Genomic DNA, 26,272 nt, shown 5'->3' with positions numbered 1-26,272 from the left:
GGGTAACTTCTGTCTGGAGCTCCTGCGTTCAATTCTTAGGAAAACCTGGAGATTTCTCTTGCCTACTATTCTAAATGCCGATCCTACTCCCATTTGCACACAAACCCATCTTTGTCTGTGATCTCCTGCACTATTATAACAAGCTCCAATGAAGCTCGAGAAACAACACCTCATCTTGCATCAGCATGTTGCAGACCTTCTGTACTCTATATGGTAACTCAATTATTTTATTCATATCAGTTTTGATGTAGGTCATCTATCTGTAGTATTGACTTATTTTCTTCTCCATTATACTGGTCTGATTTTTTGTGATTTGGCATATTCCTTTGTTTATGTTCTTCCCCTCCAACTGCCCACAATCCTGGATTCAGCAATGTTTGTACATTGTTTCTGCAATACAAGTCGGTGGGCTTAGTGATGATGTACAATAGAGGAAGGGTCTTGGGTTTTACTTTACTGGTTTTGAAAGGCCCCACCTTTTTGTATTCATTATCTCCTGAATAAATGTTAATGTTATATTATTTCCTACCTATCACGGTTTACTGGGATTGTCAAATGAATCAAAGGGTGGGACTGGAGTGCATGTTTTTTCAACTGGTATGAGTGGTAGTTTCTGTGTAAGACTCGAATGGAGTTTTATGAGAATAACATCGTTTATCTGGTGCCGGCTGACATGTTAACAGCCTGGATTTTCCTGGTGAGCTGACTGGTCTTAGCAATTCTTCTTCTTTGGCTTGGCTTCGCGGACGAAGATTTATGGAGGGGGTAAAAGTCCACGTCAGCTGCAGGCTCGTTTGTGGCTGACAAGTCCGATGCAGGACAGGCAGACACGGTTGCAGTGGTTGCAGGGGAAAATTGGTTGGTTGGGGTTGGGTGTTGGGTTTTTCCTCCTTTGCCTTTTGTCAGTGAGGTGGGCTCTGCGGTCTTCTTCAAAGGAGGTTGCTGCCCGCCAAACTGTGAGGCGCCAAGATGCACGGTTTGAGGCGTTATCAGCCCACTGGCGGTGGTCAATGTGGCAGGCACCAAGAGATTTCTTTAGGCAGTCCTTGTACCTTTTCTTTGGTGCACCTCTGTCACGGTGGCCAGTGGAGAGCTCTTAGCAATTATCCAGCCAATAATCCACATTTGCAGATTGAATCATTGTCCAGGATTAATGTTCTCCATGGAATTAGCTCTGGCTTGGTCAGTTAGGTCTGACACAGCACATATTGTTCTGGTCACAAGTGGCATAAGGTGGTGGGGCTTCATCTAAGGAGAGATTTGGCATCAGTTTAAACCATCACCCCACATATTATCAGAGCTATCAATCAACCAACAAATAATCAAAACTTAGATTAAAAATATTTTAAAACATGAAAGTAATTTAAAAGCTTTCAAATAAACTTAAATTATGACCCTGTCTGAAATTTACTTACCTTCCTTGCAGGCTTACCTTTCATTGTAATGTGGAGTCACTAATCACATAACTGCTGAGGAATTTAAGAAAGTTGGCTCTCCAATGACTCAATACTTCTCTTCAGAATTTCCATTGTTTCTGTTTGTATACTTTGTTCTGGTATCCCTAATCTCCAGAATTATGTAGAACAAATATTGACATATAAAACTGTTGACATTTCTTTAGAAAACATAGCCCAATTATGGTCCCAATTTCCCAGAGTGAGGCTTGAAATGATCATTTTGGGATTATGTGGAACTCGTCACTTTGGCATTAACCACTATGCCATGTCAAAGACCACTGCCAGTATTAACCACAATTTCATGAATACAGTGAAGACTACTGTTGTGGTCACTTCCTATCAGCCAAGCCCAACAGATTCTGGATAAGCCACAGCTTTTCCCATGACTTACAAGGCCTCATTGCAAAAGATTGTGGTCTCCAAAATATCTAAACCTGCTCATCTTATCCCAACCTAGTTAGTGATCTCAAAGACCGATTCCTGAAGCACTGAAATATGTTTTCTCATGGATCCCTTTATCTTCTAGGATGGAACTCGTGCAGATGACTCCAAAGATGAAGCAACAGTGGAAAGTTATGTTGTGCAGCGCTACATTGAGAACCCCTACCTGATAGGAGGTAGAATATCTTTTATTTCTTGAAGAAGATATAGTAAATCACAAAATTCTGTAGAGACCATGTTTGAAGTAAAAACACAAAATGCTAGAGAAGTTCAGCTGGTCAAACAGTTTATTTATTTAGCTAAGGGAAAGATACAGAATTGATGTTTCAAGCTTGATCCCTTCATCAAAGTATGAGAAAATTCCAGCAAGTGTCTGAACAAAAGTGTAGGAGGGGGGAAAAGGGGTGGAGATGATAGGTGGAGATGATTGGAAAGCAATAAAATCAATGTTCATGCCATATGCTAGAGAGTGCCCAAATGGGGAAAAAAAGATGTTGTTCCTCCAATCTGCAGGTGGTCAGGGTGGTACAGTACATTAGATCATGGACAGACATGTGAGTGTGGGAATGTGACCCAGAATTGAAATGGTTGGCCACTGGGAGATTGCTGTGGTTGCAAACGGAGCATAGGTGCTGACCGAAGCGATTTCCAAGTCTGTGACCAGTCTCTCCAATATAGAGAATCTACTGGATGCTGTAGATAAGCCCTCTGGATGTACGTGAAAGGCCTGTTTGGGATCTCGGACCATGGAGTGAAATCTGGTGCCTGTGATGTCACAGGCTGAGTTAACAACCCTCTGAAATTTATTCTTTTCCTGAGAGTTGGTACCTCCATACCAGGTAGTGATACAACCAGCCAGAATGCTCTTCACAGTACACCTGTAGAAGTTTATGAGTCTTCAGTTACATACTGAACCTCCTCAGACACCCCACAAAGTATAGCCGCTGGTGAGCCTTCTTTGTGATGGCATGAACATGGAGATGTTGACACCCAGGAATTTGAAGAGGTGTGGGCGCAAGTGCTGCACCTCCTGTGGGCACAGGGGAAAGTACCATGGGTGGGGAGGGATGAGTGCATGAGGGAATTGTGGAGGGAGCAGACCCTCAGGAAGGCCGAGGGGAGGGGGAAAAATGAGTCTAATGGTGGGATTCTGGAGAAGTGCTGGAAATTCCGGCAGATGATGTGTTGGATGTGGAGGCTGGTGGGATGGTAGGTGAGGATGAGAGAGATTCTATGTTTGTTGCATCTGGGGGGAGAGGGGGCCAAGGCATATGAGCAGAAAATAGGAGAGATGCAGGTGAGGGCTGACTACAGTCAAACCATAAACCGGTTCACATAGCTGGATGCATACCTCCTTCCCCTCATCGCTTATATGGTAAATCAAATTGCCTAATACCAGGTGTTCTCTACCATTGATGTAAAATCAGCATATCATCAACTTCCCATCTGCCTGGATGACCGACAATATACAACAGTCGAGGTGGACGGTCACTTCCTCCACTTCCTAAGGGTCCCTTTCCAATAGGGTCTCTGTTTTCCAATGGGAAATGGATTGGATGGCAGACCAGCATGGCCTCAAGGCCACGTTCCCATTTGCGGCTGTGTCATGCGGGACCATGATGCAAACCTGGAGAAATTCCTCCTGACGACCAAGACACTCAACTTCATATAACAAAATGCGTGTTCTGCACATCACACCTGGCCATTCTCGGTTGCATCATGGGACACAGTGTCACTGGGCCAGACTGTGACCGTATGCATTACCTGATTGTCTCACAGCCTCAAGGCTCTGAAGAGGTGCTTGGGTTTTTCTCTTATTGTGCACAGTGGGTTCCCAATTACGCTGACAAGGCCTGACCCCTGGGGAAAGCCACATCCTTCCAATTCCCGGCAGAAACTCAGGAGGTCTTCACCTGCATCAAAGGGCATATTGCCAAGACCATGATGCATGCTGTGGACAAGTCCACCCCTTTCCAGGTGGAGAGCAATGCTACCGACTTTGCCCTAGCGGCCACTCCTCTTTCTGAGGAGGCCCAGGCAATAGTTGAGGCAGTGCACCACTAGAGGCACGTCCTGGCCAGTAAGTGATTTACCCTGCTGACTGACCAATGTGCAGTCGCATTCATGTTCCACAATAAAGAGTGAGGTAAAATCAAAAACGATAAAATCCTGAGGTGGAGGATAGAAATTTCCACCTATAATTACAATATCCTATACCAGCCTGGGAAGCTCAATGAGTCCCAGATGCCCTGTCCCAGGGGACGTGCACCAGCTCGCAATCTGACCAGCTTCAATCTCTCCACGATAACCTCTGTTACCTCAGGGTCACTAGGCTTTATCATTTTGTTGAGGACAAAAACCTCCCCTACTCCATCGATGATGTCCAGACCATGACTAGAAATTGTCGGATTTGAATCGAATGCAAACCGTTTTTCTACAGGCCCGACAAATCACATCTGATCGAGACTACTTGATCTTTTTAATGCCTGAGCATAGATTTCAAGGGGCTCCTGCCCTTGTCCAATCGAAACCTGTACTTCCTCAACATTTTAAAAATATTTTATTTATGATTTTCCAATCTTGAACTCAGTTAACAGAATGTTAACAGAATCAGCTTTGACTACAATTTACAAAGATCCATTTTATGCAGTTTACTGAAGAGTTCAAGCTCTTTTTATCTCCCTCCCTCTCCAACCCCCTGTAGAGCGTGTCGAAAGAACCAAAGACTTGTTGATCCAAACCAAGACTTTTATTAACTAAAAGACTGGAGCATATCACAAGTAGGTCGACCAGTCCAGAATGACCTGGTCTGGCTAGGAACAATCCTTTAAGACCTACCAGTAGGTGTGGCTACGCTGTCAGCCAATCACAATCATCCTACACTACAATCTGTACATATACACATTGGTGATAGAATCTGTACTATCACATTCACCCTTTCTTTGAGAACCGACCCCAGGGTGGATGGAGGTTAGGGGCTGTACGGGTCAGGGGGCCAGACTATCCGATGTGACCGCCTTGGCTCCGGGGTTGGGGTCACTGGATTTGTGTCGCCGGCAGGCCTGTCGGGTGCAGCCACTGCTTCGCTCAATTCCCCAATGGTATTGTCGACAGTCTGGCCTGAGCTGGTGGGGTGGTGCTGGTCCCTCTGTTCAAGCACATGACCTGGGGTAGAAGGAATAGGGGAAGGTTGGATTAAAGGCACTGCTGTGCCTGATCTGGCTTGGGCTAGGTCCCTTACCGAGACTGTGTCCTCCCACCCATCCAGGTACTCAACGTAGGCATAATGCGGGTTCGCATGGAACAGAGTCACTCGGTTCTTTGAGTACCGGACGTGGCGTCGTAAGAGGACCAGACCGGGAACTGTGAGCCCCACCGGTATGGTCGTACCCGACTCAGATTTCCTCAGGAAAGAGAACATCCTTTCATGGGGGGTGGCATTGGTCGCGGTGTAGAAGAGGGAGTGGATGGAGTGTAGGGCACTAGTGAGCACATCCTGCCAGCGAGAGGTAGGGATACCGTTGGACCAGAGGGCAAGCATAATTGCCTTCCAGACAGTGGCATTCTCTATTTCGACTTGTCCATTACTGCATGGGTCATAGCTGATGGTCCTGCTTGAAGCAAAACCACGCTCCAGAAGGTAATGCCACAGCTCTGCGTTCATAAATGAGGACCCCCTGTCACTGTGGATATAACTGGGGTACCCGAAAATGGCGAAGATGCTGGGCAGGGCCTCTATAACTGAGCAGGCAGTCGTGTCCGAGCAGGGCACAGCAAATGGAAGGCGGGAGTACTCATCGATGGCTGTAAGGATGCAGGTGTTACGGTTGGTCGACGGTAGCGCTGAGACGCTCAAAGGGGTGGGTGGCTTTGATGACGTGGGTGTTCTCCAGACGGAATAAGTGGGGCTTGCACTCAGTGCACACCGGGCAGGCTCGGGTCATGGAGCAAATCTCCTCGACCCTGTAGGGCAGGTTGCGAGCTTTGACAAAGTCCGCGAACCTAGTGACCCCTGGATGACAGAGCTCCTCTTGGAGTCTATGCAGCCTGTCCAGTTGTATGTTGGCACAAATCTCCCTGAAGAGCGCATCTGGCGGGTTGTTGAGTTTACCTGGCCGATACAGTATGTCATAATTAAAGGTGGAGAGCTTGATTCTCCACCTGGCGATTTTTGTCATTCTTGATCTTACCTTATTGGGTATTGCTAAACTTGAAGGAGACTGCACGTTGGTCAGTCAGCAGCGTAAAGCGCATGCCAGTGAGGAAGTGTCTCCAAAAACACACTGCTTCGATTATGGCTTGGGCCCCCTTCTCAACAGAGGAGTGTCGGCTCTCAGGACCCTGGAGGGTTCTGGAGAAGAAGGCTACCAGCTGGCCGGCCTGGTTCAAAGTGGCTGCTAGTTGGACGCATCACTCTCGACTTGGAATGGAATGGACTCATCGATGGCGTGCAGCGTTGCAGCAGCAATGTCCGATTTGATGCGGTCGAAGGCCGCTCTGGCTTTAGTTGACAGGGGGAACGAGGTGGTCTTGATGAATGGCCATGCCTTGTCGGCATAGTGTGGAATGCATTGGGCATAGTAGGGGAAAAAGCCCAGGCAGCGTCTGAGTGCCTTCTGGGTGTGGTGGGGGAGGGGGCAAGCCAATGAGGGGACGCATGCGGTCAGGGTCCAGCATGACCACCCCGTTCTCCACCACACAACCCAGAATTGCAAGCTGAGTGGTCCGGAAGACATGCTTGTCTAAATTGTAGGTCAAGTTCAGCTGAATTGCAATCTGAAAAAATTTCTCAAGGTTGGCATCATGATCCTCCGTGTCATGGCTGCTGATGGTGACATTGTCCAGATACGGGAAAGTAGCAGTCAGCCCGTTCTGGTCCACCATCCGGTCCATTTCCCGCTGGAAGACCGCGACACCATTTGTGACCCCAAAGGAAATGATACAGCTGCCTATTCGCTTCGAAGGCCGTGAAAGGTCGGCCTTCTCAGTAGATCGGGAGCTGATGATAGGCCGAACGTGTCAATGGTGGAAAATACACGGTAATGGGCGATCTGATTCACCACATCCGTGATCCGTGGACGGGGGTACGCATCCAGAAGCGTGAAGCAGTTGATTGTCTGGCTGTAGTCAACCATCATCCGCAGCTTCTCCCCATTTTTAACAACCACCACCTGGGCCCTCATGGACTCGAGCTAGGTTCGATAATGCCCTCATCCAGCAGTCTGCGGACCTCGCTTGTGATAAATTTCCTGTACTCATAACTATATTGCCAGCTTTTGGTGGCCACAGGCTTCCAGCCAAGGGTGAGATTTGTGAAAAGCGCTGGTGGAGCAACTCTGAGGGTGGAGAGACTACAAGTGAGGCCCTGGGGCGCGGGGGCGGGTGGCTTTGGCTGCCGCTGGCAGGAGGTTTCCAGGGTGGAGTGGTTACAGACAGAGAATGGAGCATAAGGGCCCTCCAAAGTGCAGGGTAACGGTTTGAAACTGGCACTGAAAATCCAGTCCCAGCAGTGCAGGGGCACACAATTGGGGAAGGATTAATAGTTTGAAGTCTGTGAACATGATGCCCTGGACTTTCAGGGTCGCCACGCAGTACCCTTCTACCCCAGCCGAGTGTGATCTGGTCACCAATGAAATTCTCTGTGCAGTGGGGAGAATAGCCAATCTGCAATCTGCAGGTCTGGGTGGATAAAACTGTCAGTTGACCCCAAGTCAAATAAGCAATTGGTATAGTGTCCATGCACTTTAATCAGTTCCATTGCTTTTGTGAGGGGTTGGGGGAAGTCCTGGTCGAGGGTTACTGATGCAGAGACTTGCAATGGGGACAATGGAGTCCTGCATGATTACATCACGCAAACAGTTAGGCCAGAAAAGACAACGTCGAGGAGTTGGTGTTGCTGCCTGCAGCCAACAGTAAGTGTTGAGGGTCGCTGCTTGCCATTGGCGGTGGGGCGGTCAGCGGTGGCGGGTCCCTGGTCAGCAGCGTCGGGTCCCCGGTCGGCAGCGTTGGTGGGTACTGGGTCGGCTGCCTCGGTGGTGGTGGGTCCCCAGTCAGCAGCGGTGGCAGTGGCGGGTCCCCAGATGGTAGTGGTGGCGGGTACCTGGTCAGCTGCCTTGGTGGTGGTGGGTCCTCAGTCGGTAGCGGCAGCGGGTCCCCGGTCGGCGGCGGCCATTGAGGTCGGGGCTGGGGCCTGGTCGGACGTTGCTTCGTGAGGTAGGGTGAATGTCATTGAGGTGAGTGTGGGTTGTACCTTCCGCGCTCGGCATCTGCCTCGTGATGTCTGGCGCTGCCGCGCAGTGGAGTCCTTGCTCTCATTGGACGAGAGCTCTGAGGAAGAAGTGTTTGAAATGGAGAGTGGCGATTGGGCTTCACACGAAGCACTGTGTTTGACGGCAGCCATTTTGGAGCAACAAGCTACAGCAAAGTGGCCGTTTTTAAAGCACTTCTGGCTCCTGGCTTTTCTCGCCAGGCACTGGGACCTGCTGTGCTTGTTCCTCCTGCAGAAATAACATTTTGGGTTGCATCGGGCAGCGTAGCGGCAGTAATAGGGTAGACCCCAAGAGTACGTGTCCATACTTAAGACCGCAGCCTCCATCGTCTCTGCGATCTGGACCACGTCCTCTAGGTTTTCTCCCCCATACTCTAGCAGGCGCTGCCTCACCTCATTTAATCGAATCCCGGCCACATAGGCATCTCGAATGAGATCGTCTGTGGTCTCTGCAGCAGTTCTGTCTGTGCAGGCACAGTCCCTGCCCATTGCCCTTAGTGCCTGAATATAAGCTCTATAGGACTCACTGGGATGTTGCCTCCTTGTAGCAAGTTTGTACCGAGCATAGACCCTGTTCACCCTGTTACGCTTTGGGGCGTAAGTGGTTGCATCCTGGACACTCTGGTAGACTCTCAGGAACACCATAGTCATCAATATTAGTAGTCGACGGCTATCCTCTATCACAGCAGGGTCAGAGAGCTGTAAGTATGTTTCAAGGCATCTCACCCAGTGCTTAAAGTCATTTGAGGCTGTAGCTGACTATGGGTCGATGTCAAGGCATTCCAGCTGTAGCAGACAGTCCATCCCTTAAAAACATTTTAGTTAATAAAATTGTAGAGCACGTCGAAAGAACCAAAGACTTGTTGATCCAAATCAAGGCTTTTATTAACTAAAAGACTGGAGCATATCACAAGTAGGTCGACCAGTCCAGAATGATGGCTAGGAGTAATACTTTAAGACCTGTCAATAGGTGTGGCTACACTCCAACTGCACGAAAACCAACAAGGTCTGGTCAGATCCATTAACACCCTACACTACAATCTGTACATATACACATTGGTGATAGAATCTGCACTATCACACCCCCACATTTAATGCTTAATGTTTAACTAACCACAATTACACAAGACACTAAGGACACTCACAGCAAAGGCGTAAAACATATATCGGGATTTTGTGGGTTTGTCATGCATGGCAGTCAGAGCTCAGGCTGCTTTCTTTTCTTGACTTTTCCTGGTTGGAATGAGATGGATCCCTCGCACCCACCCCCCACCCCCCTGCCCCCCACTCCGGCCTGAGGAGCTGATGGGGAAGGCAGGGCAGCAAGACACAACAGTCCACCTATAGCCGGGTTCCTATGGGATCTAGGTATGGTTACCAAATTTTTTTTGAAAGTATCTTATTTTTTTCCTTAAGTTGTAAGTGAACTTCTCAAGGGGAACACAACCTTGCATTTCCTTGTTCCAGCACGCAATGCTCAGACAGGAGTCGGATTTCCAGGTAACAGCTATGCACTTCCTGGCCATCACCAATGCGATCATTACAATTAGATTTGGAATTTAGACAGCTTTATTGTAAGTCTTATGACCATTATATTTCCCAACAGGAACAAGTCAGGGTCCTGTGGAAATTCTTTGCCTATACTTTTTCCTAGGACTTGACCTAGCTCCACCCAAAAGGCCCTCAACTTGGTACATGTCCAGGTTGTATTTTCAAAGGTTCCTGTCTCAATGCCACATCTGAAACATTGATCTAGTAATTCTGGTTTAGATCTGTTCAGCTTTTGCACAGTCAGGTACAGCTGATGCATAAAATTGTATTGCATCAGCCAGTACCGTGCATTGAGGATTGCAGTCATGCTGGTCTGACAGGCCCAGGATGGACTTGATTGCAGGGCGGGTCAGTGTGTTGGCCATCATGTTGGTCTTGCTCACGATATGTTGAATGTCTGTGGATGAACTCAGACACATATGAGAAGTTTCGCTGCTGCCTGGCTGACCATGGGTCCAACACTTTATGGAAGCCAAAGGTTTTCCAAAAAATACCTGAAGTGTCTGACTACCGGGTACAGCAGGAGCAGTTACACCACAGCCTCAATTGTGAATGTCTACGTGAACTGGTTGCTGCTGAAGCAGAGGGGGACGGTGTGGGTACCGAAAGTTTGTATGGTAGTGCTATTCACTGCCCTCAGTGGTCAGTGGAGCTTGCGTTCCAGGTGTCGTAAGATGAGGGGGAAGGACATTTATTTTGGCACTGGTGTCAATGAGGAAGCGTCTTCCTGACAGAGAGGCTGTCACGTTGGCCAACCGCCACAGCTATTAATGACAGTTGGCCGTGGCATTTCCCTGAAACGTGCAGGGTGGATGGCATCAATGGGCCCCCATACCCAATTGTTTGTGATAGTAATGATACTGTAGGGTCGGGGGGGGGGGGGGGTCCACTTGCCTCTCCATTTGCTGTAGATTTGTTGCTGGCTGTGAGCAAGGCCTAGCGATCTGCTCCACTGAGGCACCGTTTTCTTTCTTCACTCTCTGGAGCATGTCCGCCCAGGCTGTGACTTTCCAGGGGTCAATGAAGTTCTCATCGGCAAGCAAGAGTCAGATATCCTCGGGCAGCTGCTCCAGGAAAATCTGCTCGAAGAGCAGGCAAGGCCTGTGTGCCTCAGCGAGGGCAAGCATTTTGCTCATGAGAGCAGATGGGCCTTGTCCCCAATCCATCCATATGCAACAATTGGGCTGCACGCTTGTGCCTTGAGAGCCCGAAGGTGCGGGTTAATAGCTCCTTGAGGGCATCATATTTGTCTTGTTCTGGAGGCTTCCGTAGGAAGTCGACGAACCTTGCTGCCGTGTCCTGATCGAGTGAGCTCACCATGTAGAAGTAACGTGTGTCATTGGCGGTGATCTGTCAAAGGTGGAACTAGGCCTTGGCCTGTTCAAACCAAATGTATGGCTGCGATGCCCAGAACGTTGAAACCACCTGAAGAGCTGCTTGGTCTGTCACCTCCTGTGGTCACCACTGTAGTGTGTACACTACCGCGAAGTGTGGAAAAAATGATACACACCCAAAATGTTGAAGTTGAAGACCAATTTATTGCACTGGCAGCTCTGCTTATATTCTCTCCCCACTGTTGACAACAGGAGAAACGTCACAGCAGCACTAGCCTAGGAATGGACAGTGTTCCCGCCATTGCTCGCTGTTTCCCGCCATGTAGGTGGTCACCTGGGACAAAGGTCGTTGGCCCCCATGGGGTCTGAGCGGTTGCCGGCATCTTGTGTACCAGTATGCACCCTGGTTAGCGGGCTGCTACATAACCATGTTAACTATGTTGGTACACAAATCATTAATGCAGATGACAAATAACTGTGGACCCAGCACAAATCAGTGGTTTCAAGCCTCCATTCATAAAAACAACTCTCCAGTAATGCCCTCTAACATTATGTCCTTCTGGGTAATGAGCAAAGGCAATAAATGCTGGTGTTGCCATTCTCATATATTACCAAAAAAAACATATATATATATATATATATATACACATACACACACATATATCTATCTAATATATATTAGGTTTGTCCCTGTATGCTGCATTTTTTGTTATGTGGTGTACTTAATCTAGACACCAGATTTCAACACAATGCTTATAAAATGCCTACCAATGCAATCTTTTTAAATGGCTAATCCTATTGGGTATGGAAATTTTTCAATTTAATATTAAGTATCTTTTTGGTTTACTAATGAGATATTTGGTTATTTGCAGAGAGGAAATTTGATCTACGAGTCTATGTACTGGTGACCTCTGTAAGTAGAGTTTGTTTCCAAAGCCTCTTGTGGGCTGTCTAGCTATTAAAGAACTGTAGCATCTATCTACTTTGAAGCATTGGATTAGGTACAAAGTCATATTACTGTACTGATTTGAAATGGTATTTATTTGGAAAGTTGCATACCTGCAATCTGAAATGTGGTGAGAGGTGAATGGACATAAGGATTTGCACAGGGTAATGTCCTGCACCAGTGTCCTCTGCTGAGATAATTGGTGTCAACAATTACACCACAAAAAGGAATTACTTGCTTTCCATTGATATATTCATAGTTGACTAAGAGGGGGCAAACAAAGATATGTCAGTCAAAATAGGAGATGTGACTTTGGAATGAATGTGTACCTTGCAATGTGGTTTCAAAAAAGATTTTGCCTAATATGTTGCAAACAAATTATTCGATTTAAAAACAAATTAAATATAAAGCTGATTGCATTTCAAGCTTTAAAACAGATGGCTAGGGAGCATCCCAGGTTACTGAGGGGAAACAGGGGTATAAATTGCAGAGATGCTGTTCACTAACTTGCAATCAAACTTCAGATTTATTGTCTGAGTACATACAGTGTGTGACATATCATTACAACCCTGAGATTCTTTTTCTCCTGTGGGCCAGGAAGAATTTCTACTTATTAGTCATGCAAAAAAAATTACTCAAGAAAAGATACATATACAAAAAAGAGAATTTTAAAATTGTAAATGTAAACAAAGAAGTGCAAACAAACTGCAATACAGAAAAAAATCAGTAATAAACAATGTGCAAATTAAGAGTCCTTAAATGAGTCTCTGATTAAGTTTGTTGTTGAGGAGTCTGATGGTGGAGGGGTAGCAATTGTTCCTGAACCCAGTGATTTGAGTCTTGTGGCATCTATACCTTTTTCCTGATAGCAGTAGTGACAATAGAGCTTGTTCTGGGTGATGAAGATCTTTGATGATTGCTGCTGCTCCCCGATGGCAATGTTTCATGTAGATTTTCTGGATGGTGGGTAAAATTTTGCCTGTGAAGTACTGGTCACCACATTTTGCAGTGCTTACTGCTCAGAGGTATTAATGTTCCCATGTCTGTGAGGCAGTCCTTCACTATACCTCTGTAGAGGTTTCAATATCATACCAAACCTCTGCAAACTCCTGAGGAAGTGGAGATGCTGACATGCTTTCTTCACGATGACATTCATGTGTTGGGTCCAGGAAAGGTCCTCCAAGATGGTGACTCCCAGGGATTTAAATTTGCTCATGTTCCCCACAGCTAAAACTCAAATGATCATTGAGTTGTACACCTCTGGCTTTCCCTTCCCAAAGTCCACAATCGGCTCCTTGCCTTTGGTGACATTGAGTGCAAGGTTGTCAATGCACCATTCAGCCAGGTTTTCAATCTCCCTCCTGTATGCCAACTCATCGTCCCTTTTTATACACCCCACTTCATACAGTGATGATACCTAATCATCGAGGTTCACAGATGTTGTACCACTGTTCCAAAAAGAACTAAATTCTGGATCTGGACCAATAGATGAGTTTATTTAATGTCCATGATGGGAGAGTATTTGATAACAACCTGGATTAACAGCAATTATGAGCAAGTATCGTCAATGAATTGAGTGAGACTTGTTGAGGACAAATCATGTTTTCCTAGCTTAATTGAACATTTTTATTAGATTACAGAGAAGGTTTGGAAAGTAACATTGAATTCAGACATCCTGAGGCATTCATGAAAGTACCATATATTGACTTGGCTTACAAAACAGAAAACTGAGATAAAAGGGAGACACAAAAGACTACAGTTGTTAAAATCTGGAGCAAACTGCAATGTCTTACATTGCAACAATAATTGTACTCTAGATGCACTTCGTTGTCTGTAAATAACTTTTAAAGAATGTTAGAAATACTACATAAACAAAACTCTTCCTCCTTTCATTAACAGCATGGTTACAAATTTAGTTGAGATGGAAAGCACAGAGTGGTGGTAATTAACCACTTCGCAGTCTGTAAGAAGGTGTAGAGTGATGCACAGTTACACATGAGGAAGGGCCAAATGGACATTCCTAATCACTGCACAGTGCCATTCCAATAAAAAAGGCATATTTTAGCCACATATAATCAGATCCTGATACCATTCATCATAAATGAAAGACTGTATTAACAATCAATAATGGTCTCCTTATTTAAAATGCAGGGAATTATAACTCATAGTTTATGGGTCTGACTGCCCATTAATTGTTTGGCTTTTCTCTGTGATTCAGATAAACTTATATTGGCACCTCAGGAAAATGTTTTAGCTTTTACTATGTTGATAGCCAGGTGATCAATTCATCTCCTACTCATCTCTTCTTTGGCTTGGCTTCGCGGACGAAGATTTATGGAGGGGGTAAAAAGTCCACGTCAGCTGCAGGCTCGTTTGTGGCTGACAAGTCCGATGCGGGACAGGCAGACACGATTGTAGCGGTTGCAAGGGAAAATTGGTTGGTTGGGGTTGGGTGTTGGGTTTTTCCTCCTTTGCCTTTTGTCAGTGAGGTGGGCTCTGCGGTCTTCTTCAAAGGAGGTTGCTGCCCGCCAAACTATGAGGCGCCAAGATGCACGGTTTGAGGCGATATCAGCCCACTGGCGGTGGTCAATGTGGCAGGCACCAAGAGATTTCTTTAGGCAGTCCTTGTACCTTTTCTTTGGTGCACCTCTGTCACGGTGGCCAGTGGAGAGCTCGCCATATAACACGATCTTGGGAAGGCGATGGTCCTCCATTCTGGAGACGTGACCCATCCAGCGCAGCTGGATCTTCAGCAGCGTGGACTCGATGGCAGTCTCCTACTCATACACAGCGGTTATATGACATAATGTCCTATTTAAGTTTAGACAAAATTTAGATACAATAAAGAAAGAAAGTTTCAATTTATGAAATTGTAGGGCCTATTCTTAGAATTTGTTTTATAATTGGAAGAATTATTAATTGTTCTGATGGTTCATTGACTGTTCTCTGGGGGTTGCCAGTGGTTCCACATTATTTAAAAAAAAATAATAATTTATAAGGTAACCTTGATTAGAGGAAGGGGATAGATTAGTTTTAGTTTTTTTCCCCTTTATTTTATACAAATTATTCCAACATATTATATTCAGTGGGACTAGGAGGGTGGGGATTTGCTACGGCATGGACTAGTAGGGCTGAACTGGCCTGTTCTGTGCTGTAAGTGGTTATATGGTTATATGGGTTTAACATGATGCATAGATCATTTCAATTCAGTGTTTTTGAGGTATAAGCGATTATTGATGTAGTTTTATCTACTTTTTTCATTTGGCTTTTTTTGTACATGCTTACTTGTATACAAATGAATTATTATGTAATTGTCAATTCTGTATTATACCTATATGTTAAACTCAATTAAAATATTTTAAAAAGAAAATAAGTTTATGGGCCTGACAGCATAAGATTCTCATAAGTATTTTAACAACTTAGGAATTTGACAAAATTTTGGCTCCAAAACTTAAATGTGACTTTCTTTGCACACCTCAATTATTAAAATGATGACTTATGCAACCTTTGAATTTGTCAGGCATAATTTAGCAAGGTAATTTCCAAAACATGTTGAATCCGACAAATCTGTAAATAGAGGGATAGTTTAAAGTATCAGCTGAACCTGTCTAAATCAGGAGTTCGGCCTCCAATTCTGAACACCAGTCATTAGGAACGATGCGTTGGAATGGTAGAGAATACAGAAGAGACATATTGAAATAGTTCTATAATAAAAGATCATAATTCCATGATAAGGGGAGAAGATAGGGTTGACCTCAGTAAAATGAAAAGTTGGGAGCTTTGATAAAAAAATTTTAAATTTATGAGGGAATTAGAATGAGCAAAACATGAAAGTGTGCAGATGCCATGGTTGAAGTAAAAACTATGCTTGAGAAACTCAGCAGGTCAAACAGTGTCCTTTATATAGCAAAGATAAAAATACATGACCAATGTTTTGGGCTTGCGCCCTTCATCAATGTATGGAAAAATGTCAGCAGGTGTCCGAATAAAAGGGTAAGGGGGAGGCATGGTCACAAAGGCAGGAGGTAATAGGTGGAGAAGGGAGTGAGGGCACTGCAGCAAGCAAGGGGAGGAGGGATAGCTAAGTGAATAGAGAGGGAAGGAGGTTGAGAGCTGACAGGGAGAAGGGAAGGGAGGAGGAAAGGAGAGCAGGTCAGCAGAAACTGGAAAAGTCAATGCTAATGCCATCCAGCTGGAGAGTTTCCAGATAGAAAATCAGCTGTTGTTCCTCCAATTTATGGGTGGTCTTGATAGGACAGTATATAAGGCCATGGACAGACATGTGAGTATGGTGCAGAACTGAAATGGTTGGCTACTGGGAGGTCTCTGTCACTGGTGTGGACAGAGCACAGGTGCTCAGCGAAGCATTCTCCCAGTCTAAATCCAGTCTCTCCAATGTAGAGAACGCCACAAAGGGAGCAGTAAATCAATCCTGTCAATACACAAGTGTACACCAGAATATACAAGTGTATACAAGATGCACAAGAATTAGATTGAATAATAGTCAAGTAATAGATAGAGTGGTTGGCTACCGGTTACCAGTTGTGGGGCTACTTCTTTTCACATTGTATATTAATGATTTAAATTGCTGAATAAATGGCTTTGTGGCTAAATTTGCAGATGATACAAATATAGGTGGAGGGGAAGATAGTGAGGAGTAAATGGAGAGGCTGTAGAGAGAAATGGATAGATTAGGAGAACGGGCAAAGAAGTAGCAAATGAAATACAGTGTTGGAAAGTGTATGTTTGTGCATTTTGATAGAAGGAATAAAAGGGCAGACTATTATTTGGATGGGTAGAAAATTCAAAATTCATTGCTGCAAAGGACTTGGGTGTCCTTGAGTCAGGGGTGAAGAAGGCCAATGCAATGTGGGCATTCATATCAAGAGAAACAGGATATAAGAGCAGGGATATGATACTGAGGGTTTATAAGACACTTATGAGGTCTGATGGAGTACGGGGTACAGTTATGGGCTTCTTATATAAGTAAGGATTAGAGAGGGTTCAGAGAAGATTTTTTTTTAAAATTTTTTATTTTTCACACCATAAATCACATTAGCCATGATATACACTATTTCTTTTTCACACATATACAGTGACTTTTTCTCCCCCCCCCCTCCTCCCAAGCCACCCCCCCACCCCCCCCTCATCCATTTTAGGTATACAATCTAGGTTGCATTAAGCCAGTCAGACAATGTTGTCATTCAACAAAAATACACCAGAAATTCTACTGAGTCCATTCTTTTCTTTCCTTCTCCTTCCATCAACTTAGGTAATGTTTGTCCCCGGTAGGTTTTCGCTATTGTATTTAATGTAAGGCTCCTATACTTGTTCGAATATTTCAATATTATTTCTTAACCTATATGTTATTTTTTCTAATGGAATACATTTATTCATTTAAATTTAGTAGTTTCTTCCTTTTAATTTGGTTATGTATTCCATTAATATTTAAAGTCATATAGTTCAGCGTAGCCCTTTTATATTTTGTTTATCTTCTCTTTCCGTTTTTCCATCATTACCTTTCCTCCTTTTCCATTTCTGTTTTCTTATTTTCAACTCTTTATAAGACAACATTCCTACAACATCCAACATTTTCCTTATTCTCCTATTTCTATCTTATTTATCCCCAGTCTCCCCTTCCCCTCCTGAGTTGTCCTTTATCCCTTGTCGGACAACCACATCTCCCCTCTCCATTTGGATTTGCGAATCCACTCGCAAGCGTCAACTGATTTTGCAGTGACCGCTATTTCCCCCCACCCCGCCCCCCCAGAAAAGATTTCACTTTTCATATGTCACAAAGGTCACTCTTTTAATTCCCTCCTTATTCTCTCTATTCCATTACCTTCCCTTATTAATTCTTGTCTATACTATCTATATTTTCCTCTAAGTACAGATACATTCACGTATGCACATTGTCTCTATTCACTCTTATACCTCTTTACCCGCATACATATCAATCGTGATCATTTTTACTCTCATTACCCGTCTTCATCCCTCAGTCTATTTTTGTCTTTACCCACATACATATCAATCGTGATCATTTTAACTCTCATTACCCGTTTTCCTCCCTCAGTCTATTTTTGTAATTGTTCTGCAAATTTTCGTGCTTCTTCTGGATCCGAGAATAGTCTGTTTTGTTGTCCTGGAATAAATATTTTCAATACCGCTGGATGCTTTAGTATAAATTTATACCCTTTCTTCCATAAAATCGCCTTTGCTGTATTGAACTCTTTTCTCTTCTTTAGGAGTTCAAAACTTATATCTGGATAAATGAAGATTTTTTGCCCTTTATACTCCAGTGGTTTGTTGCCCTCTCTTACTTTTTCCATTGTCTTCTCCAGTACCTTTTCTCTTGTAGTATATCTTAGGAATTTTACTACAATAGATCTTGGTTTTTGTTGTGGTTGTGGTTTAGAGGCCAATACTCTATGTGCCCTTTCTATTTCCATTTCTTGCTGTAGTTCTGGACATCCTAGGGTCTTAGGGATCCACTCTTTTATAAACTCCCTCATATTCTTGCCTTCTTCATCTTCCTTAAGGCCCACTATCTTTATGTTATTTCTTCTGTTATAATTTTCCATTGTATCTATTTTTTGAGCTAGTAGTTCTTGTGTCTCTTTAGTTTTTTTATTAGATTCCTCCAATTTCTTTTTTAAGTCTTCTACCTCCATTTCTGCTGCTACTGCCCGCTCTTCCATCTTGTCGATTTTCTTTCCCATTTCTGTTAAGGTCATCTCTATTTTATTCATTTTCTCTTCTGTGTTGTTTATTCTTTTTCTTAAATCATTAAATTCCTGTGTTTGCCATTCTTTAAATGACTCCATGTATCCTTTAATAAGAAAAAGTATATCCTTTATCTTGCCTTTCTTTTCTTCTTCTATTTCACTGTACTCTTCCTCTTCCTCTTCTTCTTCCTCTGGGTTGGCCATCTGTTGTTTCTTTGGTGCCCTTTCCTTCTCTTCTTTCTTATTTCTATTGTCTTCTGTGGTCTCTTCTTGCTGCAGGTGTTCTGCAGCTGTCGTTGCCGGCTGTGGAGATCGACTCCCCAGCTGGTCCCCCCTCCCGTCGGTGTGTTTTTTTTCATTCGCATCGCGCATGCGCGATTCCTCGCGCATGCGCGGTTGCGCACTTTTACTTGGCTCAGCGAGCCATTTTTGTAGTCCATTATTTACCGACCTGAGGGAGCGGGTTTCTCTCTCCGCAGCGGGCCTCTTCGGACATGTAAGGCCTTCACCTTTTTCCTCCTTTGTCTTCTCTTCCTCTCTTCTTACCGTTGCTTTCGATTTTTCTTTTTTTGTCGCCATCTTCTTTCCACCTTTATACTCACTTTTCTGTAACTTTTATTTCTGTGCCTTTGTGTTTTCCTTTGTTTTTCCCGACTTTTATGGAGAGGGCTGGAGTTCACCGTCCGGCCACTACTCCATCATGTGACTCCTCCCCAGAGAAGATTTTTAAGAATGATTTATAAAATGAAGAGATTAGCATATGATGAATGTTTGACAGCTCTTGGACTGTACTTTTTTGGAATTCATAAGAATGGGAGGGACCTCATAGAAGCATTTTGAATGTTGAAAGGCCTTGCAGAGTAGATGTGGTAACGTTGTTTCCCATGGTAGGGGAGGTAAGGACAAGAGGGCATAACTTCAGGATTGAATGGCACCCATTTAAACAGAGATGCCGAGGAATTTCTTTAGCCTGAAAGTGATGAACCTCTGGAATTTACTGCCATGGGTGGTTGTGGAGGCCAGGTCATTAGGTGTACTAAGGCAGAGATTGATAGATATATGTGTAATCAAGAATATTAAAGGTTATGGGGAGAAGGCAGGGGAGTGGGGTTGAGCAGGTGAACGGATCAGCTCATGATGGAATGGGAAAGTGGACTTGACAGGCCAAATCGCCATTTCTGCTCCTATATCTTATGGTCTTGTAGTCTAAAAACCTGTTTCCACTAGCTGAAGGACATTATTAAATTAAACAAAATGTTAACAATGAATTCCACAGATTTAGAAAGCTCTGCTTTAGAGACTGGTAGAGGGAGATGCAAGAGCTGCTTTAAATAGGAAATTGGATAAATGTTTGAAAAAGATGAAATGAGGTGTGATATCCGTATGGAGCAGCTGGAGTATTGTTTGAAAGAACTGCTTGAAAGTCCAAAAGATCTTCCTTATCATTATGCCATGCTGTTATTCTAACCACTTTCCTTCAGGGTTGACATATTTTGAGGATTCCTTGATAATTCATGTAATCGTCTTCTCAAATCCATGATTTCATTGGAGCCTATAAATCAATAGTCCTATTAATCAGTAAAATTAAGAAAGTGGCCACTGATTTCAGTAATACATTGTATGCATTAATGAATAACCCAGCATGCATTTGCTTTGGATTTATAAACCCACAAATATGTATCATGTTAACTCTTTCTTTTCAAAGAATAGTTTTGACAATAACTTTAATAAGTCCACACCAATTAAATCATTAATCTAAAGAGTGAACCTGAATTCTAAATTAAACAAATCACACATTAGCTAGGAATATAATTTGGGCTTGCAAGGTAACTCATCTAAATGAAAAATTATTCTTGATGTGTCTGTCGTGACCACTTCTAAGAATTCCTTTAGGAGTAATAGCAAAGTATTCAGAAGACAAGTATGTTTCAATCCCATCCTAACAACGATAGAATTTAAATTCAAGTAATTAAACAAATCTGGAATTAAAACAAAACTATTGCAGTAATTGTGATCATGAATGTATGAAACTACCAGCCTCTTATAAATGGCTCATCAAAATGTTCTTCAGGACAGATGTTAAGCAAAGTGATTGACACTTAGCTGTCCCTGAAGTTAGGATTGTGTACCAAATGTTGTTCTTTCCAACAATGTTCATATCATGTGAGCAAACACATTAAAAAATAGCTGGATTAATTGCAGATAAAAATAGTTTCCTTGTTCGGTGATGGAGGGGTTATGGCTGCTAAAGATCATTTAGGTCTGTTAACTGTTCAGTTGATGATGGCACATTGTGCAAATGTTTAATTGAACCATGACTAAAATACTGTCAGCTTCCCTCTGCTTTCTCAGAACCTCACAATTTTTTCATTATTTATGGAGCATCCAAACACACCAACTCACTCAGACTTCCATTGCTAAGTCTAATCAGGGTGTCAATTTTGTTTATTAATGCTAGATAACTGTTTAATTATTCCTTTGCCGTTATCCCTCTATGCAGTACATCCCTCTGAAAGCCTGGTTATATCGAGATGGGTTCGCACGATTTTCAAACACCCGCTTCTCCCTAACTAGCATTGATGATCATTGTATCCTTTTTTATATTTGATATAAAATGTATTACATTTTTTTCTTGCATTTACTGCAATGGTGATATCTATCCTTTCATACTTAACTCTTTTTCTGACTTGACATATTGTGGTAAACATAGAAGATAGGAGCAGGAGTAGGTCATTCGACCCTTCGAGCCTGCTCCGCCATTCAACGAGATCATGGCTGATCTTAAAGTTCAGTACCCCGTCCCCGGGGTAATTTAATGTTTAATATTATAGTTGGTGTTTGGTGCACCTGTACATTGTACTTGTGTATATGACAATAAACTCAATATTTACTAAAGTATAACACAAGAACATTTACTGTAAACTATAACATCCAGAGTAATTCTCAGAAATATCTTTTTAACTTGCTTTCCTACTTTAAAACAGCAACAAAATTTGTGAAATTCACTATTTCCTTTGGGAAGTGGTGTATCATTTATTGCAACCCACAAGAATCTCGGCTTCTCACAGTACATCTTTTAACTTGCTCTTTCCATGTAACCCACACCAATATCTCAGGACTGAGGATGATTTGTTTCCATTTCACTTTAGTGGGTTCTAATCGCTACTGAGTCTTGTGTTGAATTCTGTATTCTCTGCAATAGGTATGGTAGATGAGGTCAAGGGGGTGGGTGAATGGGCTAGTTGTTTCATAATGTTCATGCTTTCTGATGTTGGGCATGAGGATGATTTCCACTTGTTCTCTGTTCTAACCATAGCTGACTTAGCAAGATCAGGGCATCATTGGTAGTTAAGGAAAGGATGTTGACATTGGTTTGGCTATCTTGCCAGTAAATTTGAAGGAAGCTCCTTACCTGCTGATAATTTGGCAAATCTATTTTTTTAATCCATTTTATTAGCTTTAATTTATGTGTGCTTAATGTCTTTTCATTTGCATCTTCTTCATGCCCTTGAAATCCATATTTCCCCTTTGGCCCTGACATCAGTATATGCTCTGTAAATTGAACTTCTGGGCCCTCTCTGTTTCCCTTTCATACTTCATGAATCTCCTCAAACTGAGCAGAGGTTTCTGAATCCATTCCACTCAATCAGTTGTCTATGTATAGCATTATACCTTTTAATTTTTTTTGTCCTTTACACTCCTATTAATCCCAGAATGTTATAAAGGAGCTCTATTAACAACCTCCCACTTTGAATTGTACATCTTTCTATTCCTCTTTTGCCCCACAACATGTATAATCTTCCAATTCTTTTATGCTACTTTATGATCTGTGCATTTACCTTCATCTTCCTGATGTTCTCCACATCCATCTTAAAAGGATGCCTTGGATTCTTGCATGTTTCATTCATGCCCCTCTCACTTTTCTAAATTCTATTGGATACAAGTTTAGCCTGTCTCATCTTTCTGTAAAGACAACCCATCAATTTCAGGTACTGGTCTAGTAAATCTAATCTGAATTACTTCCAAGATATAAATATCCTTCCTAACGAAGGGAGACCAATGTTGTACCCTGCGCTCTAGATATGGTATCCCCAATGTCCTGCATACCTGAAATATTACCTATTTACTACTGTATAAATAATTAAATTTTAAATTCAAATTTTAAAGCTTGCCTCATTCCTTTCTGTACTTGCATACAGTTTTGCAAGACATGCACAAGGACACCCAGATCCCTCTGTATCACAATTCTGTAATTTTTCATCACTTAATGTTTTTAAGGTTTTCTTTCCTAAATGGACAATTTCATATATTCCCACTTTATACTCCCAACCCATTGCTCATTCACCTAACCTATCTAAATCCCCTTATAGCCACTTTATATTCCCTACACAAGTGATTTTCCTGCCTATTATTTAAAGTTAGCAGCTTTATTAAAGTCATTTTTATAAATTGTAAAATGTTGAGGCCCCATTCCACTTGACACATCAGTTGTTACATCTTGCCAACCTGAAAGACATATTGTCTATTTCCTGTTAGCCAGCCAATCTTCTATCCACATCAATATGTTACCATTTACACCATGAGCTTTTATTTTCCACAATAGTTTATGATCATATGCCTCCTGGAAATCAAACAAAAGTATATCCACTTGTTTCCCTTTATACACAGCTAAATCCAGTTACATGCATTGTTTCTACTTTATCTATAACACGATACTTCTTCAAAAAAACATAAGTTAATCAGATGTGATATTCCTTTCACAAAGTTGTCATTTTTTTGTTTCCCTTGAATTTTTCTGGGTGCCCTTCTATAACATGTTTAATAATTGGTACTAATGTTTACCCCATAATGGATTTTAAGCCAAAATGCCCGAAGTTTCTGCCTATCCCTCGGATTCTCTTTAATAAAATAATATTCTGTATAAAAGTATATAGTTTTGACTATTTAGGCAATTGCTTCTATCGATCAAAAGGTCTGGAGACCACTCTATTTGGTAGTGTTTTTCACACATTGATACATGAATGTTTTTAATATTGGAATATTTAGGTAATGCAACTATTATTTGTGCAAGTTCTTTTTTTTCCTAACTCATCTTAAACAGTTGTACATCTTACAAATGTGGCAGTGCAGAAAACTGCTCCCGACTATGATCCAGAAAAGGTAAGGAACAATGATTAGTGAATGGGAAACAACAGTGTGCAGCCATTTGACATGGAAGGAGAGAGTGGTGAGAGGGACACTGCCACAATCATTCAGAATTGCTGTCTGATTGGTGAATGGTATTCCTAAGAATTCATAACACATAAGAATGCAGGAAAGCAGGAAGCCATTTTACCTCTTGAGCTTGTTCCATTCCAATTTCTCCCATTTTCCTTATGTGCTTTTACACTTTGGGATACAAAAGTCACCTGTCTCTGATTTAAAAATCAATAATTGGCTATGCACATGGAAGTTTATTAACTTGCCTCCTCAAAGATTTGGTTATTAATTTTGGTTTGCCAGTAGCACTTCGGCCACAAATTACATTACTGTGGTACCTTATCCCATCTGCCTCCTGTGTTCACCAAATTTTCATTGCTACCCAGACAAACATTTTTCTCTTGTCTGATGGATGGCTCTTATCTGAAACATAAATTGTTTCTTTCCCCACAGATGCTGTCAGATCTGCTTAGTTTTTCCATTATTTTCCATTTCTTCTTTTTGTTCCTTTTCGTACATGCATAAATGATGGGCAAGTCCAAAACCTTACCTTCCACAACTGGATTTTGTAGCTTCTAATGCCTACATTTGTATCCAATAAGTCATGTTGATGCATCCTATTTTGTACACCTCCTCCTTCCATGATCTTTCTGACTAAAAATCTACCTTTTCCAGCACTAACAAAATGTTAGCTGTTTCTCTTTCTGTAGATGTTAAACTGACGGAGTTTTTCCTGCATTTCCTATTTTTGTTTCAGATTTCTAGCATCAGAACTTTAAAAAAAATTATTTTAAGACAATGTACATTCTGCAACATTAATGTGAATATATTTGACCATTGCCTTGGTGTCACCTGTGTATGTTAAACCACTCACATAAAGCTGAACATTAATGCCATCACAGAAGGTTATTCATCCCAATGAGTCCCATATGGTCATGCAAACATCACTTTGGGCTGCTGTAGCTAAGAGGCAGCTACCCTACTAGCTCTACCACTGTGTCACCAACTGTGAAAACAGTATGTTGTATTTGGCACAAAAGTTTGTTGCTTCTTAAGACTCTCCACCTTCGTGCTATACACCATCTTCCATCTTCACTAGCATCTGATTCACTGTAGATAATAGATCCTGCCATGCTTTTTATGTCACTAAGTTCCATTCTCCAACCTTTCCTTTCAAGGGCTACAACTATTCCAACTATCTTTAGCCTTGTAGAACAATTGGTTGCTTTTTATTAAACTGTCATTCTTGAGTCTAAATACATTTGGAACTGTCTCCATGTTGCAAAACAATTCTCTCTAAATGACTTCAATTTGCAGCTGTGATTATGCTTTGATAATACCTATTAGATAATCCTTGGCATCTCCTAAATCCACCTGACTAGTGGTTCATTTGGGCAGTGGCAGTGTACCCAGAGGATAAGTGGTTCCTGAACCTTCTTCTTGTCACATGCTGTGATCCTCTCGATCTCAAAGTTCCTCAGTCCAAATGAATTGCCCAGGATTGTTGGTGCTCACTCATGGGTTCAGTTGATTGTTATAAACTATCTGTCTCTACAATCAAATCGTACATTTGCCTCATAATCATCAGTCATTCCAGTACCCAAGAAGACCACTTTGAGCTGCCTCAATTACTATCGGCCAGTAGTATTAACATCTACTGTGATGAAATGCTTTGAAAGGTTGGTCTTGGCCAGAATTAACACATATCGAAGCAAAGGTCTGGACCCACTGCAATTTGCCTATCATCACAATCGCTTCACAGCAGAAGCAATATTGCTGGCTCTCCACTCAGCTCTGGATCACCTCAAAAACAGCAACTCATATACAGCTGCTCTTCAGGAGAAAGTTAGGGGAACATGACCCAGTCCTTATTGAGGGCTCAGTAGTAGAGAGGGACAAGAACTTCAAATTCCTGGGTGTCAGCATCTCCAAGGAACTGTCCTGGAGCCTCCATGTCAATGCAATGAAGAAGATTTGCCAGTGGCTACACTTTGTGAGATGCTTGAGGAGATTCCATATGTCACAGAAGATACTCAAATTTCTACGGGTGTACCATGGAAAGCATCTTGGCTGGTTACATCACTGTCTAGTACAGAGGTGCCAACACTCAGGACTAGAAAAAGCTCCAGAGGGTTATTAACTCGGCTTGTAACATCACGGACACCAGACAACTCCATCGACGTGACCTACAAGAGGTGCTGTCTTAAGAAAGTAACCTCTATCCTCAAGGACCCCCATCACCCAGGCCAGTGCCTCTTCACTCTGCTACCATCAGAAAAAAGGTACAGGAGCCTAAAGATGAGCACTCAGTGGCATAAGGACAGCTTTTTTCCTGCTGTCATCAGGTTCCT

The 26,272-nt window shown here is 42.8% G+C and overlaps 1 protein-coding gene across 8 annotated transcripts in view; it reads left to right on the top strand.

The window, feature by feature from the left end:
* Positions 1 to 26,272, top strand: part of ttll9 (tubulin tyrosine ligase-like family, member 9) — a 55,302-nt gene that overhangs the window by 15,695 nt on the left and 13,335 nt on the right. For 7 of the 8 annotated variants that reach the window (XM_069884699.1, XM_069884700.1, XM_069884697.1 and 4 more), the window contains 4 exons: positions 1,984 to 2,074; positions 11,924 to 11,964; positions 21,223 to 21,310; positions 23,824 to 23,882. In XM_069884699.1, the coding sequence (XP_069740800.1) occupies positions 1,984 to 2,074; positions 11,924 to 11,964; positions 21,223 to 21,310; positions 23,824 to 23,882 (279 nt within the window). The remainder of the gene's footprint in view (positions 1 to 1,983; positions 2,075 to 11,923; positions 11,965 to 21,222; positions 21,311 to 23,823; positions 23,883 to 26,272) is intronic. The other variant, XM_069884702.1, reaches the window with a different exon arrangement.

Source organism: Narcine bancroftii, chromosome 6 (genome assembly GCF_036971445.1).
Source record: "Narcine bancroftii isolate sNarBan1 chromosome 6, sNarBan1.hap1, whole genome shotgun sequence".
NCBI classification, from domain to species: Eukaryota; Metazoa; Chordata; class Chondrichthyes; order Torpediniformes; family Narcinidae; genus Narcine; species Narcine bancroftii.
This window is presented reverse-complemented; position numbering and strand designations above follow the sequence as displayed.